The 18,733-nt window shown below is 36.7% G+C and overlaps 1 protein-coding gene across 6 annotated transcripts in view; it reads right to left on the bottom strand.

The window, feature by feature from the left end:
• LOC107868403 (probable LRR receptor-like serine/threonine-protein kinase At1g53430) overlaps positions 1–18,459 on the bottom strand; it is a 76,067-nt gene extending 57,608 nt beyond the window's left edge. For 3 of the 6 annotated variants that reach the window (XM_047410536.1, XM_047410540.1, XM_047410537.1), the window contains exons 1-13: positions 18,243–18,459; positions 17,269–17,401; positions 15,807–15,878; positions 15,447–15,518; positions 15,196–15,267; positions 13,694–13,765; positions 13,520–13,591; positions 13,352–13,423; positions 12,814–12,885; positions 12,612–12,683; positions 12,450–12,521; positions 11,956–12,027; positions 11,780–11,851 (exon numbers count right to left, since the gene is read on the bottom strand). In XM_047410536.1, coding sequence (XP_047266492.1) covers positions 11,780–11,851; positions 11,956–12,027; positions 12,450–12,521; positions 12,612–12,683; positions 12,814–12,885; positions 13,352–13,423; positions 13,520–13,591; positions 13,694–13,765; positions 15,196–15,267; positions 15,447–15,518; positions 15,807–15,878; positions 17,269–17,401; positions 18,243–18,414 — 1,097 coding nt within the window. In that variant the 5' untranslated portion in view covers positions 18,415–18,459. Of the gene's footprint in view, positions 1–9; positions 158–442; positions 670–751; positions 960–1,951; positions 2,074–5,492; positions 5,610–5,750; positions 5,944–6,016; positions 6,388–7,305; positions 7,359–7,476; positions 7,510–9,536; positions 9,603–10,182; positions 10,246–10,698; positions 10,765–11,779; positions 11,852–11,955; positions 12,028–12,449; positions 12,522–12,611; positions 12,684–12,813; positions 12,886–13,351; positions 13,424–13,519; positions 13,592–13,693; positions 13,766–15,195; positions 15,268–15,446; positions 15,519–15,806; positions 15,879–17,268; positions 17,402–18,242 lie in introns of all 6 variants that reach the window. The other 3 variants (XR_007054352.1, XM_047410539.1, XM_047410538.1) reach the window with 3 other exon arrangements.
• Positions 18,460–18,733: the final 274 nt, after the last annotated feature.

Here is an 18,733-nt window from a genome sequence, read left to right as displayed (position 1 = left end):
TGTACTCACCTCATCCACCAGGTATACAGTTTCAGCACCTGCCCTCGGGGTCTTTATTTTCCTTCCGCTGAAAAGTACAAGCATGACAACTGCAAAGCTATACACATCCGCGCTAGCTTCTAAGGGGCGATCTTTAACTTCTGGCGCTGTGTATGACCTGCAAAATGCTTTCATTAGTGAGAAATACAATTGTGGAAGCCAATGTATAAGCTATTACTCCCTCTGTTTAATTTGTTTGTCTGGTTTGGACTTGACACGAAGTTTAAGAAAGTAAAAGACTTTGAGGGCTTAAACATGCCATGTGAAAAGTTAGATTTAAAGAATTTTCAAAAGGGGGAGAGAGATTCTTTTTGAAACGGACTAAAGAGAAAAGTAAGACAAACGAATTGAACCAGAGGGAGTACTAATTTGTCTCTAAAATATAATTTGTTTGGGTGTTTACATACGATGTTCCTTCTGACTTTTGCTTGTGATAAAGCCTTGCGAATCCAAAATTGTCTATCTTTGGATTTAAATCATCGTCAAGAAGAATGTTTTCTGGTTTGATATCTCCATGTATAATATCCAGTTTGGACCCCTCGTGAAGAAAAGATAAACCTTCTGCTAGACCGAGACATATTTTGCATCTCGTTTGCCAATCTAGTCTAGCTCTAAGTTCGTCGTCTGAACCTGTAAGTAACCAAAGCTCAAGTTCTATTTGTACAACTACAGATGCTTAACAAAGAAATTTTACATAAATGGAAGACGTTACCAAATAACGCATCTTCAAGAGACGTAGTTCCAATGTACTCATAGATAAGCAAAAGTTGGTTCTTTCCTGCACAGCATCCCATTAGAGTTACAAGGTTTGGATGTTTTATGCCAGCAATTGTGCCACTCGTTTCCGCAAATTCGCGCATTCCTTCTTTTGTTTCCGAAAGTTTTTTAACTGCGACGGGAATCCCATCCGAAAGAGTGCCCTGGATGTTGGTTACGTGTCTCAAATGATCAAATTATGAAAAGAAAAACAAAGGCAAACAAAATAATTACTCTCACTGCTCCAATTTTTTGTCTTCCCGTTTTAGTATGTTACAAAAGAATGTCTCCGTCCCCTTTTTGGTAACTATTTAATTCTAACTTTCCACATAGCATATTTAAGACCACAACCTTCTATATAAGCATAATACATAAACATGCCCTTTAACTTACCCTCAAATCACATTTATGACCTCCAACTTTGAGTGTGCACAAGTAGCTACTTAAATTTGTATGAAATTGAATAAGTAGACATGCACATCCTATCTGGCATAATACACATAGGATTCCACGTAAGACAAGAATTTGCCACGTAGGATGCTACATAGGACATATGTGTCTATTTGTTCGACGTTATACAAGTTTAAGTGCCTACATGTGCACACTCAAAGTTGAAAGTCATAGATGTGATCTGAAGTCAAGTTAAAGGGCATATTTATGTATTGTGCCTTCCATACATCTTTAGTTTAAGACCACAAAATCCAAAAGTCTTTATTTTCTTAAACTTCGTGTCAAGTCAAAACCAGACAAACAAATACTGAAGGAGTATATATTTAGGTCGGAGGTCATCCTGCTAACAAAAGGAAAAAGGTCACGCACAAAGGGAGAGCAGCATCAAGAAAACACAATACTAGTACTGCAACTTTTTTCATGAGAGAATATCTTTTCCAAAAGAAAGTGAAGAATATGAAGGCGGAAAAGATGCCCTCAAGCTAAGTTGCTAGGACTCTTCAAGAATATCTACGGGTGCGTGTTGGATCCTCCAAGAAATAGTATATTTCTGAAGGATCTGATACGGGTGCGGCAACATTTTTGGAGTATCTGAGCAACTTAGCCCTCAAGTGATAAACAAAATTTATTTAAGGAAATTTTAAAAAAGAAATAGCACAAAGAACACACAAAATCATAACCTATAATGAGTAAGATTCTAGCTAACCTTATAGACTGTCCCGGAAACTCCCCCACAAAGCCGGTTCGCAATATCAAAATTCTTTGTGGCAGCTCTAATTTTCTTGTAGTTGTAAAGTCCTCCAGGGTACAATTCAACAAGTTCTAGCTCTACATCAACACATTAGTAAAAGAAATATAAGCGGAGTGGAAAACAGAATGACAATAAAGAAGCTTACTACAAGTAACAAGACGTATGATTCACATGATGGTAATTAAATCTGATAACTATAAGAAATGTATCTTGGGCTTAACCCGAAAAAAAGTTAGCTAGAATCCTACGGACTTAACTCACTAGCTAACCTCATTTGAGGAGACCGATGCCACATTCCACAACTAATGTGGAACAACATAATATCCCTCCAGCCCACGCGCAAGCTTGTCAGGATTTTCGTTAAGGGGGTTTAGAAGTAAACATACGAACTAATCGAAGGAGATTTAACATCTACTGTATATACATAAAAAATAATTTTAACTATGTATAAATAGTAAAAATTTTCGCCGAAGGGGATTCGGATGAACCCCCTGCCAAGTGTAGCTCCGCCCCCTGGGGTGGGGGTTCCAACATTGAGTAAATCAAGAAATAGATGGTTCTGGTTCTAATATCATGATAAGAAATGAAGCATAGGCCTCGCTCAAGCCCTAAAACTACCCCATGAGGTTAGAATTGTCGAAAACCATATAAATACACCAATATGTGGGGCAACCTTTAAAAAAGAAAAAATACAACCACAACTTTGAAGATGGAGAGGCAAAAATATCACAATATCAGAAGGAATATTCCGTTAATTCCTTCCGCTAAATGATGAAATAATCTAATTTATCAAAGTGATTGAGGTGCAGTCCGGCCTGCTATGTTGTATGGAGCAGAGTGTTGGCCAGTTAAGAATTCTCGTATCCAAAAGTTGAAGGAAGCGGAAATGAGGATGTTGCGCTGGATGTGTGGATTCACAAAGGCTAATAGGGTTAGGAATGATATTATTCGATAGAAGGTGGGAGTGGTGTCAGTGAAGGATAAAATGCGGGAAGTAAGGTTGAGATGGGCTGGTCATGTGATGAGAAGGGGGCACGGATGCCCCAGTTCGTAGGTGTGAGAGGTTGGCCTTGAATGGTTTCAAGCGGGGTAAGGGCAGACAGAAGAAATATTAGAGAGAAGTGATTAAACGTGACATGGAGTTGTTACAGTTGACTGAGGTCACAACCATGGATAGGAACGTATGGAGGAAAAGCATTAGAATAGAGGGCTAAGGGTGTGGATGAGTCGTAGTCAGTAATTAGGTGGATTTGGTGTCCTTGGTTTGGCATTGTAACATTTTTTTTTTTGGATGTCGTACCTGTGTTATCTAATCCTATTCTATGCCTTGCATGCTTCTGTATACTGCCTCTTATCTTGAGTCAGGGGTCTATCGAAAACAGCCTCTCTATCTCTTTTGAGGTAGTGGTATGGACTGCGTACACTCTACCCTCGCCAGACCCCACTATGTAGGAATATACTGGGTTTGTTGTTGTTGTTGTAGAGTAATTGAGGTTTGCTATGTCCCACTATGCTTTAACGAAAAAAGTAAAGCATTTAGTATCCCCTGAACAACGGTCAAATTTGCTATGACACACTCTAATTTCACAGGGTTTCTATTACACCCCTTAACTCGATTTTAGTGTATTTTTGTCACCCTTTTGTGCTGATGTGGCACCTTTTGTTAGTCTATTTAGCTGATGTGGCACTTTTGATGTGGGCCTTATTTTATGTAATAAAAGTGTCACCTCGGCGCAAAAAGGTGACAAAAATATGCTAAAATTAAGTTACATGGGGTAATAGGACCCTGTGAAGTTGGAATGTATCATAGCAATTTGGTCATAGTTCGAGGGGGTATTGGATGCTTATCTCAACTAAAAAAATAGTGATCACTACAAATATAATTTGACTTATGAGTCTTGGGTCATTTAAAATTATTTGGAATGTGAAGGATTTATATAATTTTAAAACTTCAAGAATATTAATACATTTTTCTTTTCAAATTAAATGGTAGATTTATTTTTATTTGAGCAAGTGTAAAATTTGATTTAATTACTATAAAAGACCAATTGAATGGTTTTGGTAAGTAAATATGTTCCATCAAATTATACAGTTCATGAATTTCATGTAGTATATTACATTATTCACCTATTTTTATTTTAAAATATCATGATATTCATTGATGTTACTATAAAACACAGATAATGAATATCAAATTTAATATAAATTTTCTACTATAATTTGGCTAGAAATTTAATGACCATTGTGAAAAATATGTATATATATATCCCTCATACTTCATTTTTTTTGTAAGTCACATTTCTTGCATGGAGGGTAAGAAAACAACAGGACGCCGAAAAATTCCATTGATGAAGATAGAAAAAGATGTTGATCGATATTCTACATTCTCTAAACGACGTTCTGGCTTATATAAAAAAGCTAGTGAACTCGTGAGAGAACATGATGTCGATCTTGAAATTGTTCTATCTTCACCAAGTGATAAACCATATGCTTTTGTCCACCCAACTCATAATGCAGTCATTGATCGTTTTATGAACTTGAAAACAGATTTAGGTGATCAAATTGCTGCTGAAAAATCACGTAAAAAGTGAATCAACTCAATGATAGGCTAAATGAACTTGATAAAAGAGGAGAAATTGCAAAAGAGAGACTTCTTGCTTTAAATGAAATGAATAAAACTAGAGAGAAAAGTCGTTGGGAGTCTATCGATCAGTTAAATGAAGATGATATAATGAAGTTTCAAGCTTGGTTAGATGTTGGAGAAATTATGCTGAAGGATCAATTACTTGAAGCTTCGTCCTCGTCGCAGTCTCCATCGGAAGATGCAGATATCTAGTTTATAAGTGCTTCTTAAATGAATCGTATTTGTATAATATTATTTATCGAAGTTCTATACAACGAAGTGAATCTATAGATTCACTCTATTTAAGTATGCTTTCATCTTTCATTTTTGTTATTTTGTTTCAATAATGGTACATATTATATGTACTTTGCAATAATTTCTATTAATGATATTTATGTTTATTAGTGTTTGTTGTCTCCTACATGTTAGGTCATTTGATATTGAATTATTAGTTTAAATTGTACTCATTGAAAATTTAGAGTTGTATGACCTCTTAACACGTAAGTGGTGGATTCTGAAATTGAACTTATGCCTATAGCGGCATTAGTTCTGTAGGAACTAAGCTATGTCTTGTAAGGCATAACTTGTGAGTTTTGGACATCATGGCATAACGTTCTGAAACTGAATTTATGCCCTTATCGTCATAAGTACTTTAAAAACTAAGCTATATCTTACAACTTGTCGATTACGAAATGAACTTATACCTCTAATGGCATATGTTCTGAAGGAATTAAGCGGAGAGACAACAATTTCAGATTTTGGGGATCTAGAAGGAATATTCAAAATCGTAAGGTATCCTGAAACATCCTCATAAAGGTGGCTTCACTTCAATCCCAATGAAACCAAATAATATATATAATAAAGTAGTGTTACCTTCCCGACGTAATTTGTCTTCGAATCTCCACCAAAAACCGATGAACAATATTAGAAGAAATAATGCAAATCCTGAAATTCCAGCAAGCACTCCCCTCGGCAGTTCTGATTCACGAACTGGTTCATAAGTTGTTACCGGGAAATATTAGTCACAAAATAGAAAACAAAACCACGTAAAATCGTAAACAATCAGGGGTATCCCGGTGCTCCAAGGCTCCCCTTCGTAAAATAGTGAACAATCCGACATAAAATGAATACCTGGAGTTACTGTAATTGCAGATATAAGGGGTCCATAGTACACCGATGGGTATGAGACAGACCCTTTCCCGGACCAGTATAAGTGAATCTCCAGCTGACTATTATTTACATTAGCTTTAAACGGTTTTGTTATAGCGGTATCCACATCTTTTGCTTCCGTTTCTATGTTGAAGTTTCTCAGCACATTTTCTCCCTGCATGAATATTATCTAAAATCTTTAATATTTTCGCATATGGATCGACAACTTGATGGTTTTAGTACCTTACCTGGATATCTACATCAAAGAGACGCCCTGCTTTGCTATGCGAATCTTTATTCTCGCTACCAGATATTTCAGCAAAATGAAGATTCACGTCGTATGTACCATTTTTCAAACAAAATCCATAATATTTCAAGGAGATTGAGGATAAACGTGCTGTACGATACAATTGGGCATCACCAGCATGAATTTGGCAGGTATCATTTAGAATGTACTTATTACCACTTGCCCATAAGAAGTTCCCCATACTACTATAGCCCCAATTTGATCTCTTACTCTTGAAGAAAGTTGATTGACCATGTGGCTGTATATCAGCTTCATATTCAGTTCCGTTAACTGTTACGGACTCACCACCGCAGTTTATATACAAACGGTCATCTACAAATGGTTATCATATTTTAGTACATGGTGCATTTATAATCTTAAAATGAGAGCAACTTTATCTAGATCGGAAACACTCCAGAAATATACAGTGAAGATCTACAGCTCCCTCTCAGTCTGAGTTAGCAACATGACATTGTGAAAAGACAAACTAGCAAATAGCAATAGTATCATGAGTCATGACACAAACACTTAACTGTAAAAATAATGTCCATCAGAATTTTTTTGTGTAGTCACATTTTTGAGACAAAAGAATTACTCCCTCCATTTCAATTTGTTTGTCTTACTTTCCTCTTTTAGTTCGTTTGAAAAAGATTGCATCTCCTTTTTGAGATAAGCATCCAGTATCCCCTCGAACTATGGCCAAAGTTGCTACGACACACTCCAACTTCACATGGGTCCTATTAACCCCTGAACTCAATTTTAACATATTTTTGTCACCCTTTTGTGCTGACATGATACCTTTATTACATAAAAATGGGGCTCATATCAAAGGTGTCACGTCAGCTAAAAAGGTGCTACATCAGCTAAAAAGGGTACAAAAATATGCTAAAAAATTGAGTTCAGGGGTAATAGGATCCTTGTGAAGTTGGAGTGTGTCGTAGCAAATTTGGTCATAGTTCAGGGGGATACTAGATGCTTTACTCTTCTTTTTGTGACAATTTCTTAATTTCAACTTTCCAAATGACATGTTTAAAATCGCAAGATTAAAGGGCATTTTGATACAATTACATATTTTTAGTTTAGAACCACAAGATTCAAAAGTCTTCTTTATTACTTTCTTAAACTTCTTGCCAAGTTAAAACTGGACAACCAATTATTGAAACGGAGGGAGTATCTATGAAGCTAGCCATAAGGAACATAACATAAGACGTATGCTAAAATCACTTCACGTCTAAAGTTGTTAGTACTTACAAATCTGAGTTCCATTCTTACAATCAAAATCAACTTGGTCCCGCTTTGTAACCCTGCATTCAAATTTACTCACAAAGTTAAGTATACAACTCAGATCAATTTTCTTACGAGACCAAATTATTTCTTTTTTTTTTTTTTCCTCTTTGTGGAGATACAGGTGGAAGAGCTTACTCATCCGTTTCCCTGCAGCACTTGAACAGATTCCTGGGGAAGGGCAATATAATTGGATTCAGAAATAGGAAAGCTACTAAAAAGCTATGTTGCTCGAACTCTTCAAAAATGTCAACGGAGGTGTTGGATATTCCAAAAGTTGTAGATTGTAATGCCCCGTATGTTTGAATGTCTTATTAGAGAAAAAAAATAGGCCTATATGACCCTTCGAGTAGAAATAGTTTGGGATGAGTTTGAGTATGTCATATGAAGTTTATACATCGAAAAGAGGTCCCCCATGTCACGCCGTCACTTGGAGGGGCCAATGTTTTGGTTCCGCGGTGAGGCCCGCTCTGCGCGGCTATTGGGTTTGCTATTGGGGGCACACCGCGCAGCCCCTGGGGCTGACAGGATTTCATTTTCTTTCATTTTAAGGGCTTTTTGGTCTTTTCCATGATTAGAAACCGTCCCCACTTATACTAAACTGTCATAAACCCCTATTCCGTAATTCATTCCCCAAAAACACATTCTATTCCTCCCCAACCCACAGAGAGAATTCAGCTAGGGTTCAAGCTTCAAGGCTAAGGGATTCAAGCTTTATTTCAAACTCCTTCCATCAAAAAGAAATGTTGAACACTCAACTACTTTTATAAAAAGTGAACTTAATTATTATTTATGTATATTTTGTTGATGCTTTCAAGCTAGCGTTGAGAATTTTGTTTTGAAAAGCTTGATATAAAATTCCTCTTCTTTATGAATGGATGATTAAATCGTTATTTGGGGTTTTGAGACTAAAGTGGCTATTTAAAAATGATGAATCTTTATGTCTTGAAATTTGAATATTAAATGGATGAATATTTAAGCCATGATTTTTAAGTCTCTTGAAAGCTTTGAGTTGCACAAGAAATAAATGTTTTTCCCGTCTTTTGTATCATTGGTCATATGGTATTGTGAGAATGTTTGAAATGGATAAGGAAAACTCAACTATGATTTTGTTATGATTTTAAAAAAAAATTTATGATAATGATTTTGGCATGATATGAATGACTTGCAAGTCTTGGTATGACGATACTAAAACGTAAATGTCTTTATGAATGAATGTTATGATTAATGTTTTGATTGGCAATTAAGAGAAATGTGTAGTTCACTATGTCCTCATGACCAACGCTCAAAAACCTATGTTTTACCCGACATAAGGATGCTCGTTCCCTAATTGGACGGCGGATGCTTTCATTAATATGAGGATAAAAATGGTGACTTTAGCCCAATCTCAGTTCTTGCGGCAAACATGAACTGATGCCTCACTAGCTGGGTATGGACCGGACCCTATAGGCCGTGGGTTACTTAAAGCCGGTGAAAACTACATAGTTCAGAACTAAGTTTTTAAATGGTCATGTCTTTATGTTTTGCATCCACTGCCCATGCTTTTCTATCATGAATGATGAATCGAGTTTTGTGAATTCTTTTATAAAAATGCTTTGTCCTTTCCCCTAGGTCGCATACAGTACTCATCGTACTGACCATCCTGAACGCTACATCGTTTCATCATGTAGGTTCGAAGGCATTTTCCCGTGGTTCTGTGCAGCACTACGACACTCTCCTCCCCCTCTCTCTCTCTCTTTCGGGACAGCTGGTAGCAAGTGATGAACCCTCTATCCTTCGGAAGACATTTGGTCTTTTCATCCAAATTTTGATTTCTTCTTGTTTTATGGTATAGCTAGGGCCATGTTCCGGCTTAGGAGTTTTTATTCTTAATGTTAGAGGCTTTGTAGACTGGTTTAGACAAATGGTTATGTCGTATTTTCAGAGTTGATTTCCCAGTTCTTATTTAAGTTGAACCTTGTATTTTTTGGCTCTATTTCCGCACTTTATTAATGAGTATGATTATGATGAAATGCTAAGGGATTTTCTCGGTCCTGCTTTGGTCTGGGATGCCAGTCACGTCCCGGGCCTGCGCTCGGGTCGTGACATGGATTTTGGAGAATCTGACATAGGTTCAGTAACAATTTTAAGGAGTTCGAGCAACATAGCTAAGAAGCACATAAATACGATTTTTCAAGATATGTGAAAATCACCCTTACAAGTCAGGGTTTAGCTTCTTTTCGGGGCTAATGTTCACAAATTTGATAAGGTTTTCAGAAACATCCCTGCACTTTGACTTGGATGAGTGAGTGGCAGAATACATTGTAGAAATTAATGAAATGAGGAAGTCGGCGAAGAAAATCATGTTAAATCAAACTTCAATTGGAAGAAATTAAATACCATGATTTCTATTATAATCGAATTATAACATAATCTTCCATGTAATTTCTGTACGACAATTCTACCAAAGTAATGGATAGAAGGGTAAAAAAACAAAAGCAAAGAAACAAAATGTTTTCTCTAAGAATATATGGTAGTTTAACCGAAAGAATAATGACCAAAACAACGCAAAAACATACTGTATTCGTTAACTGAAAAAATTAGAAGAAAACCAGAAAACAAGTTTGGAACAGTTAAAAGATGGACCTAAAGATGAACTAAACCGCAAAAGCTAGTTCATGAGATGAGAATTGTCTAATGTGAAAGGCATATAATTTTGGACAAAATACTTTTCTTAGCTTGATCAGCGTACAAGTTTATCAATATTTTTACCATAATAGTAGACAAAATAAATTTCCTATGAGCTGCTAGTAATGTCTGAATTTAAAACCAAAAAAGTAATATACTAATGCAAAAAGCACTTACACAAATGGAGTATCATTCATCCAAGCTGGAATTATCTGATTGAGCTTATTTTTTCTTAGAAATCTGGAAACAACGCATCAGATCATGAAACTTAATAACGAGACAGGAAAATTAAAAAATGTGATAATAATCAATGTTTCGACATAAATAGATGGCATAATACATAAATGTGCCCTTTAACTTGGCTTCAACTTTCACCTATGCCCTTCAATTTTGGGTGGCATGTAGGCATTTAAACTTGTATAAAGTTGAACAAGTAGATACATGAGTCCTATGTGGATCCTACGAAGCCAATTTGTGTCCTAGGTGGCGTCCTATGTGTAGTAAACCACATAGTACGCGTGTGTCTACTTGTTCAGTTTTATACAAGTTTAAGTGTCTACTTGTGCACATCCAAAGTTGGAGGTAATATATGCGAGCTTGAAGCCACATTAAAGCATCACACAATGGCCAACATTCTGTTATATAGTGAAATCACCTTTCGCATTTAATCGTTAGAAAAGCAAGATCGCTTACATATAATTCAGCGAGTTGTCAACTTCTTCTGGAATTCCACCAAACAAACTGTTGAAACTCAAGTCCCTGTATCAGGAGAAAAGAAAGTAGAATTACTTTACATATTTGTTCAGGAAACATGTAATAGCCTATTCAGTGACAGGTATACACTCAATTACGTCGTTTTCTCACTTTGTTCCACGCACTTCAACTATTTTTTTTTTTGGTATACTGTATGATGTCAAACAGAACGGGAGCAAAACAAAGATAGCGCACTTTAAGAGTTCAGCCTGACGGAGCTCTTCTATCCACAAACGACTTATTTTCTCATAAACCTCATAATATTACAACAACAACAACATACTCAATGTAATCCCACAAGTAGGTCTAGGAGGTAGTGTGTACGCATATCTTACCCCTACCTTGGGAGGTAGAGAGGTTGCTTCCAATAGACCCTCAGCTCAAGAAAAAAACATAACAAAGCAGTCACATAAGTGAAGAAGCCATGACAAGACACTAAAGATAGAATGGCAAAGCATTCTGAAAAAAAAAAAAAAAAAAGGAACAGTATCTACAAGAAAATAATACTTCTGTTACGTTAGGATAAGTGAAACAACACTCAATTACCTACTAGCCTTCTATCCTAATCTTTGTCCTCCATAGCCTCCTATCTGAGGCCGCGTCCTCGGTAAGCTGAGGTTGTATCATGTCTTGTCTAATCACCTCTCCTCAATACTTATTTGGCCTACCTCTACCTCTCCTGAATCCATCCATAGCTGACCTCTCACACCTTCGCACTAAGGCATCCATGCATCTCTCTTCTTGACATGCCCGAACCATCCATAATACTAGATAGGGGAGATAGGGAAGATGATTACAATCAACCGAGCTATTACGATTCCCCTCATAATAGTAGATGTTAAAACACGGGATCAAGGAGACTTTAACATGAAGGGTTTGATCATGAAGAGTCTCATATGAAAAAGGAACAATTGGAGAGGAGAACATTTGAACTATCAACTTTCTCCTATCAAATAAGCACACACATTTTTCTTCGTAAAGTAAATGTATATAGAGATATTTACTGCAGAAGCGGTCTAACAGATACTGTAGGCCAGATAGATTCCATATCCACTTAGGGATGCGGTCAGCTATTGAACAATTCCTCAATGTCCTAGATAAACAACAAATCAGAAAAATAAAACTGCATTTTAGGAGAAGAATAAAAGAAAAATTATTACTCAATATACATGAAAGTTTGGGTTCCAGGGAACTCACAAAATTCTTAAAAATTTCATTCCGGATAAATCTGGAAATGAGGAGCTTTCTCCGACTACATCAGTGATATACCTGAAAGTAGATATTGTCTAATCCATAATAATTCAATGTTTGGGAGAGAGTAAAGCATCTAGTACCCCCCGAACTATGATCAAATTTGGATGCACTCCAACTTCACGAGGGTCCTATTACCCCCGAACTAAATTTTAGCATATTTTCATCATTCTTCTTAGCTGATGTGGCACCTTTTGTCAGCTTTTTTAGCTGACGTGGCAACTTTGATGTGGGCCTCATTTTATGTAATAAAGGTGCCACATCAGCACTAAAGGGTGACAAAAATATGTTAAAACTGAGTTCAGGGGGTAATAGGACCCTTGTGAAGTTGGAGTGTGTCATAGCAACTTCGGCCATGGTTCAGAGGGTTACTAGATACTTATCTCTTTGGTAGAACTCCGTTCAAGGATGTGTATGGCAAAAAAGTTACAGGATTTTACAGTTCGGTTAGACTCTTCAGCTTTGGGAATTGGTCATGGAAAGGTGAAGAAATACGATTCCCCATCAGATTCCTTCTCAACGCGTGCAGAAAAAAAATCAATAGCCTCAATAAAAACATGCATAGATAGTATAAAATTGTACAGTTACTTTGCGAGTTTTACATGATACGCAGATCTTGCCACTGTTTGAAAATATCCAGCTTTATTTCACCGAGGCTGTTCCCTCGCACATTGCTACAGAGAAAGAAGAATAATCAATTGATTAAAAGTATAATCTGAAGATCTATATTATCTCCCTCTCTCTCGCTCTTCGTGTTTCAATTCTATGGTAATGAGAATGAAAGATAAGACAGTAGATACTTACAAGTACGTCAGTTTCTTCAAACTCTTGAAAGTCGACGGCAAGGGACCAATAAATTCATTGTTCTGCAAGTTCCTGAAATCATTTACTACATAATAATAAGTATCCATGTATTCTTTGTTAAACCTTGAATTAAACTCTATCCAGTACGATAAGGGTCAAATTTAGCAGCTTCTGCGTCCCTATAATTACAGCCCGCTTTAAAAACAATGCAAGGAATGAGTAGAATTGTTTTGGTTTGGATATATTTTTACTTCGACAGACAGCTGTAAGTCGGGAATGTTGAAAGCCAGCTCTCCAGGACCACGGCATAGACCAAAAAACACATCTTTAGCCCACTGTACCCAGCTAAGTACACAAAGTTTTGTGTTCTATTACTTAGAAATAGAATCTCAAAAAGTCTTCAGTCAAAAGCCAACGCGATTTTTACTCAAACAATCACCCATTTATTGTCAATTTAAAGAACTTAATCAAGAAAGTTTACTCAACCCAGAGAAGAAGAAAAAACTATCTTAGGAATAACCAACAAAAATATACTTACAACTCTTCAAGATTCACAAGATTCCCAAGCTGGTCGGGGAGTTTATCCGACAGTTTATTATCTATGAGGTACCTAATTGTGAAGGCAAATAGATGGGGATTCAAATTTGCATTAAACCAAATGGAAAGTGAGATAAAGTAGAAGTATGGATCTTATCAAGGATTTTACAATCCCAGGAGGCTCTTAATATTTCCCAGCTGATCCGGAATTTTCCCCGATAAGAAATTATAGCTCAAGTCCCTGAAAGGACAAGAAGAAGGAGAAAAAAGAACTAAGATAACTCGATAGTAATAATTTACTACAGAATAGAAAGGACAATATAAGATGCAGTTTTAGACTTACAAATATTCAAGAGATGGAAGAGAACCCAATTCTGGAGGAATTGTTTGGTCGAAGAAGTTTTTGCACAGGTATCTGTAGTAGCAAAAAGGTTAGATTTGAATGATTAAACACAATCCCACGATACAACTTTGAGTGATTTTTCCTTATGATGGTTGCTAGCCGTCTTCAATGTTAACTCTGCATTAGTTGGCATGTTAGAATGCAGAAGAACTGCAGACAATTGTCTTACATTTAAAGGGCAGCTCGGTGCACTAAAGGCCCCTCTATGCCCGGGGTTGGGGGAAGGGCTGAATCTTATAGTTCTTTCTGTGTGTCAAGTTAACGCCTCGTAGAGTCACTTACGATCTCTTCGTTTCCATTTTTCTTCTTGTTAAAGAATGAACTTGGGTCTAACCCAAACATCAAAGCTAGGTCATAAGGTGAGGATTGACCAAGACTATACAAGGAGACAAACAACCATCCCTCAACTAACGTGGGACACTTAACAATCTACCGCACACCCAGGCCCGCCTACTAGAGCGTGGACGAAATAATGAGGGCCCTACATGGAGACGCACAGTAAGAGGGATGAGTCTGGCTCTGACCATGTGCCTAAATCAATCCTAAAAGCTATCTCATGAAGTGAGGATTGACCACGACCATACAACAAGCTACAAACAAGCCATCCCTCAACCAATATGGGACATTAAACACTTCTTAAGTTCCAACTTATAAGTGTTGTCTTGAAGGATTGAGCAAGTGTCAAACAAGTAAACAGTTTTGTCACAACTTTGCAATGAACAAAGGGATGATCAACATCCTTCCCATTTCCTTGCATACATAGGACAACTGGCATGAAATCTTCTCTAATTCTATGGACGATAATTTGTTTGAACAACACCCCAAATGGCTGTTCGTTAAAGAAAAATACTTTTTCCTAAGTGTCTTAACACTCCATATTGCCTAGAAAGGCGAATTTATATTGATATTCCTGCAAAGTCCCAGTATCAAATTGTATATAAACGAGATTAGGACCTAGATGAAGATATGACTTTGGTAAGCATCATGCTATCACATAGCACCAGATAACACTTCTCCATTTCAAGTTTCAACCATTCATATGTTACTTGATGTACAACATCATCATCTATCATTTCATTCATGTTACAATAAACCTAGATATCTGAATTGCTTGCAACAGTATGTTCCCTGTCATCAACTACGATTAGGATGTCATAACATTGTTACAACACCTAGCATTCAAACTCATATGAGAACAATTTCTTTATGATTATTCTATTGCCAAAAAAGAATTTCTACTTTTGTAAAGCAGTCAAGGTGAAGTTATTCCATTTTTCTTGCCTGATGGAAATTAGTGGAGCAATATTATTCCTTCTTTTTTATTTCAAAATTTGCAGGAAGTTAATTCATCAAGTTTGACAAAGTTAATTTAACAAATACATAGAAATTGTGCGTAGGTAGAATCGTAAAAGCTGATACCAAAAGGTAAGCCAATGACTTACATGCTTCTTAAAGATGGCATCTGACCAAGGAAAGTTGGAATGCGTCCTTTCAATGAGTTATCACAGAGAGAACTGTCAGATAAAACATCATAACTATCACAGGTAATTCAAGAAAAACAATTCCTTACTTAGCTTCAGCGTATGCATGGTAATGAAAGACTTTAAAAACAGATAAATAAGTTTCTAACGGACACAGTAAAGGATGGAGAGTGTAATGAAACGTTTGCAGCCGAAGTTATGAAACTACTCACAAGTACAATAGACTCTTCAGATGTTGAAATGATCCAGGAATTGATCCGCGCAACTTGTTTCCATTCAAATAACTGTGATCAACCAAAATAGATGAAAGGTCCATAAAGGATATTACATTATCGAATCTTGGATATGATGTAAGTTTATTTTTAGACTTTTTTGATCCTTCTAGACTTCGAATACCTCTTATTTAGTGATTTAGATTCCAAAATGCAACTGGAATCTAAAATACGGAATGATACATAAATGCAAAATCTTCAGGTATGATTATGATCTGTAAATAGTTTAATCCCTCTGGCATGTGAATCTAAACTGAAAAGCACAATACAAATTAGAATAGATTGTTTAGGTATCCTTACAGGCTTGTTAAATATTGAAGGTTTCCAATCTTCTCAGGGATCTCACCTTCTAATCGTCTATTAGAGAAATCACTGCAGTTCATTAGGTTGCAAAAAAATCAATCAGAAATCTCAAACTTGCATAGTTAAAAACAAGGCAAGCAAATGCGACAAATTTTAACTCCCTTGAGACCACAACTTCAAATTATAAAGAACATAAAACAAGGATGACCTGCACATTTTTGGCATGAACACTACTAACTCAAAATGTCTCGTAAGTTGTTTTAAACTTTTGTGGTGAAATTGAGCAGACATTGCTATTATTATAGTGAATTTATTTTAAATCATTTCTGGTCGAGTAAGCAAAGATGAATATTCCTGCTTCATGGAAAACCTTATAGTGAAGGGGAGCTTTGGAGTAACTGGTAAAGTTGTTGTCATGTTGTGACTTGGACATCACGGGTTTAAGCCGTGGAAACAGCCTCTTGCAGAGACCCTTCTGGTCAGGCCCTTCCCGAACCCGCGCATAGCGGGAGCTTTAGTGCACCGAGCTGCCCTCTTTTTTTTTATGGAAAACCTTATAGTACAAACAGACTTTATTAATCAACATATATAGAAATGTAAAAAAGGCATAATTTTAGAGGAATGAAGGGTGAAAGAAGAGGGCAGCCCAATGCACTAAAGCTCCCGTTATGTGGGGGGTTCGGGAAAGGGCCAAGACCACAAGGGACTATTGTACGAAGCCTTTCCCTGCATTTCAAGATGTTTCACGGTTTGAACCCGTGACCTCCACTTTGTCAGTTAGGCCAAGGCTCCCCACAGGTGAACAGTGGAATTTAATGCTAAACACAGTTTAAAACAAACCTCTAACACTTCAACATCATGAATAAGGCGTACTATTCAAAATTTCTAGTAATATGAATCAATCACACGAGTAAACTTTTCCTTTATCAGCATAAGAACCGTCATTAGAATCCTAATTCCCAGATATATGTAATGTACTGCAAAAACTTCAAGTAGCAATAGTGGTCAATAATTTGGGTGGAAAACCACGAGGCCTCAGGTTTAAATCCCAGCAGAGCCAAAAACATTAGGTGATCTCTTCCCATCTATCATAGTCTTGGTGAGGGCGGGAGGTGGCAAGTATCACATGGAATTAGCCGAGGTGCGTGAAAGATGGCTCGCACACCACGGTTATAAAGAGAAAAAAGCATCATGAGCACTGCTTGTCTTCATATAGTCAAACGACAACCACAAAGAATATTAGAATAGCAAAGTGCCTAAGAGCACAAGCATATATTGCTCCCTGTGAACAAATCCCTCTTATGTCTCCAGATCATGCTATCAAAGGACTTGTAAATATTTCCAAATAAGTATTAGCAAATCAATTAACAAGAAGGACAGTTGAGAAAAATACCAAAAAAACAAAAAAAAAAAAAAAACAGCAACAGTAACAGTAAATAACTAGGAGTAGAAGCGATACATGCGCACCACTCGACATCTTTTGTGGTTCTCAAGATAACAATCGCAGGTAACAGCATCTGTAAATCCAATAGAACAACTTGGCGGTAATAATATTCCCTTAGAACACCCAAGCAGAGCATTGATGACATCCTCTGGCATCCACGTGCAGAAATTTGCATCAGTACAGAAAAAAAAAAATTAGAACGGATAACATGTGATGTCATGAAGAATGTAACAGCAAATAACAAGCTCATCTAAACTCTAGATAAAAAATAATTCCACCCTTACAATGCCTGCATTACTAATCTTTACATTACGAACTCCTGCATAACTTGTTTTTAAAGCAAACGAACTCCTCAGGATTGCAACGCCAATTATTACCGATGAGCATGTGAAATAAGTTCATGAGGGAAAGTGTAATTTCTTTATACTGTCGTCCAAGTTCAATCTCACCCCTGATCAAATGGAGGAAACTAAAAATACAGAATCTTTTTGCACAGTGCGACTGTCTTTCTATGAATGGTGATCTCTATGTTACTTTCCGTGTACAAAATAACCCGTAAAGGCGCAGCTTTCATTTCAATCTTACTACAGTTATAGCTGATGCATCATTACGATAAACAAAGCAAGCTATAACTTTTTTGGTGATTACATCTGATGAAGACATAAAAACCATATGCCAAAGAGTCCGAACAACACCAACAGGACAAAGTCAATAAATCCGTCAATAAATCCATGTCTGCAGACAATTTGGCCAAATAAAAGAATTTAAACAAAAAACGGAGGGGTGTTTTGAAGAAATAAAGTAGCAGAGAAACAGATGTTAGCTTATTTAACACTTTTAGAATCTCTATATAAACATTACAGATAGAGACTGTTACATTTTTAATCATATTAGTATAAGAAACAAGCAGCAAATACGTTTACACATAACTTGAGTTCAATATCTCAATGGGGGAGTAGCCATAAAGACTAAGACAGCCGCAATCTTACCATCTTCTTCGGCAAGACGAGGAGCTGTAGGCATTAATTTGGTATTAAACCAAGTTGTTGTACAGATTTTGAGTAGAGGGCCATGCGTAGCTTGTTCCACGGTCACCTCACAATAGACCAAAAGTAGCACAACAGAAATGAATATCCTGTAAACATACATGAACGTTGCCATATTAGCTCACAAGAAATGCTATAATACTTCTTTAGTTTTAACCATGCAGTTCCTCAAATATGTGCCCATACCTTTATAATAGCATCCTTTTTGCAAGTTTACAACAACAACAAACCCAGTATAATCCTAAAAGTGGGTCCGGGGAGGTAGAGTGTATGCAGGCCTTACCTCTACCTCGTAGATAGCATCCTTTTTTCAAGTTTACCCAATAATATTGTGTGTGCCGCAAACTTAAAAGGAACAGTAACCTCAAACTTAAAAGGAACAGTAACTACAACAAAATAAGACAATAATAGGGGTACAAATATCCGCCCCTACT

This window comes from Capsicum annuum, chromosome 4, assembly GCF_002878395.1.
Source record: "Capsicum annuum cultivar UCD-10X-F1 chromosome 4, UCD10Xv1.1, whole genome shotgun sequence".
NCBI classification, from domain to species: Eukaryota; Viridiplantae; Streptophyta; class Magnoliopsida; order Solanales; family Solanaceae; genus Capsicum; species Capsicum annuum.
Note: the sequence above shows the minus strand (reverse complement) of the source record. Positions and strands in the feature narration are given on the sequence as shown.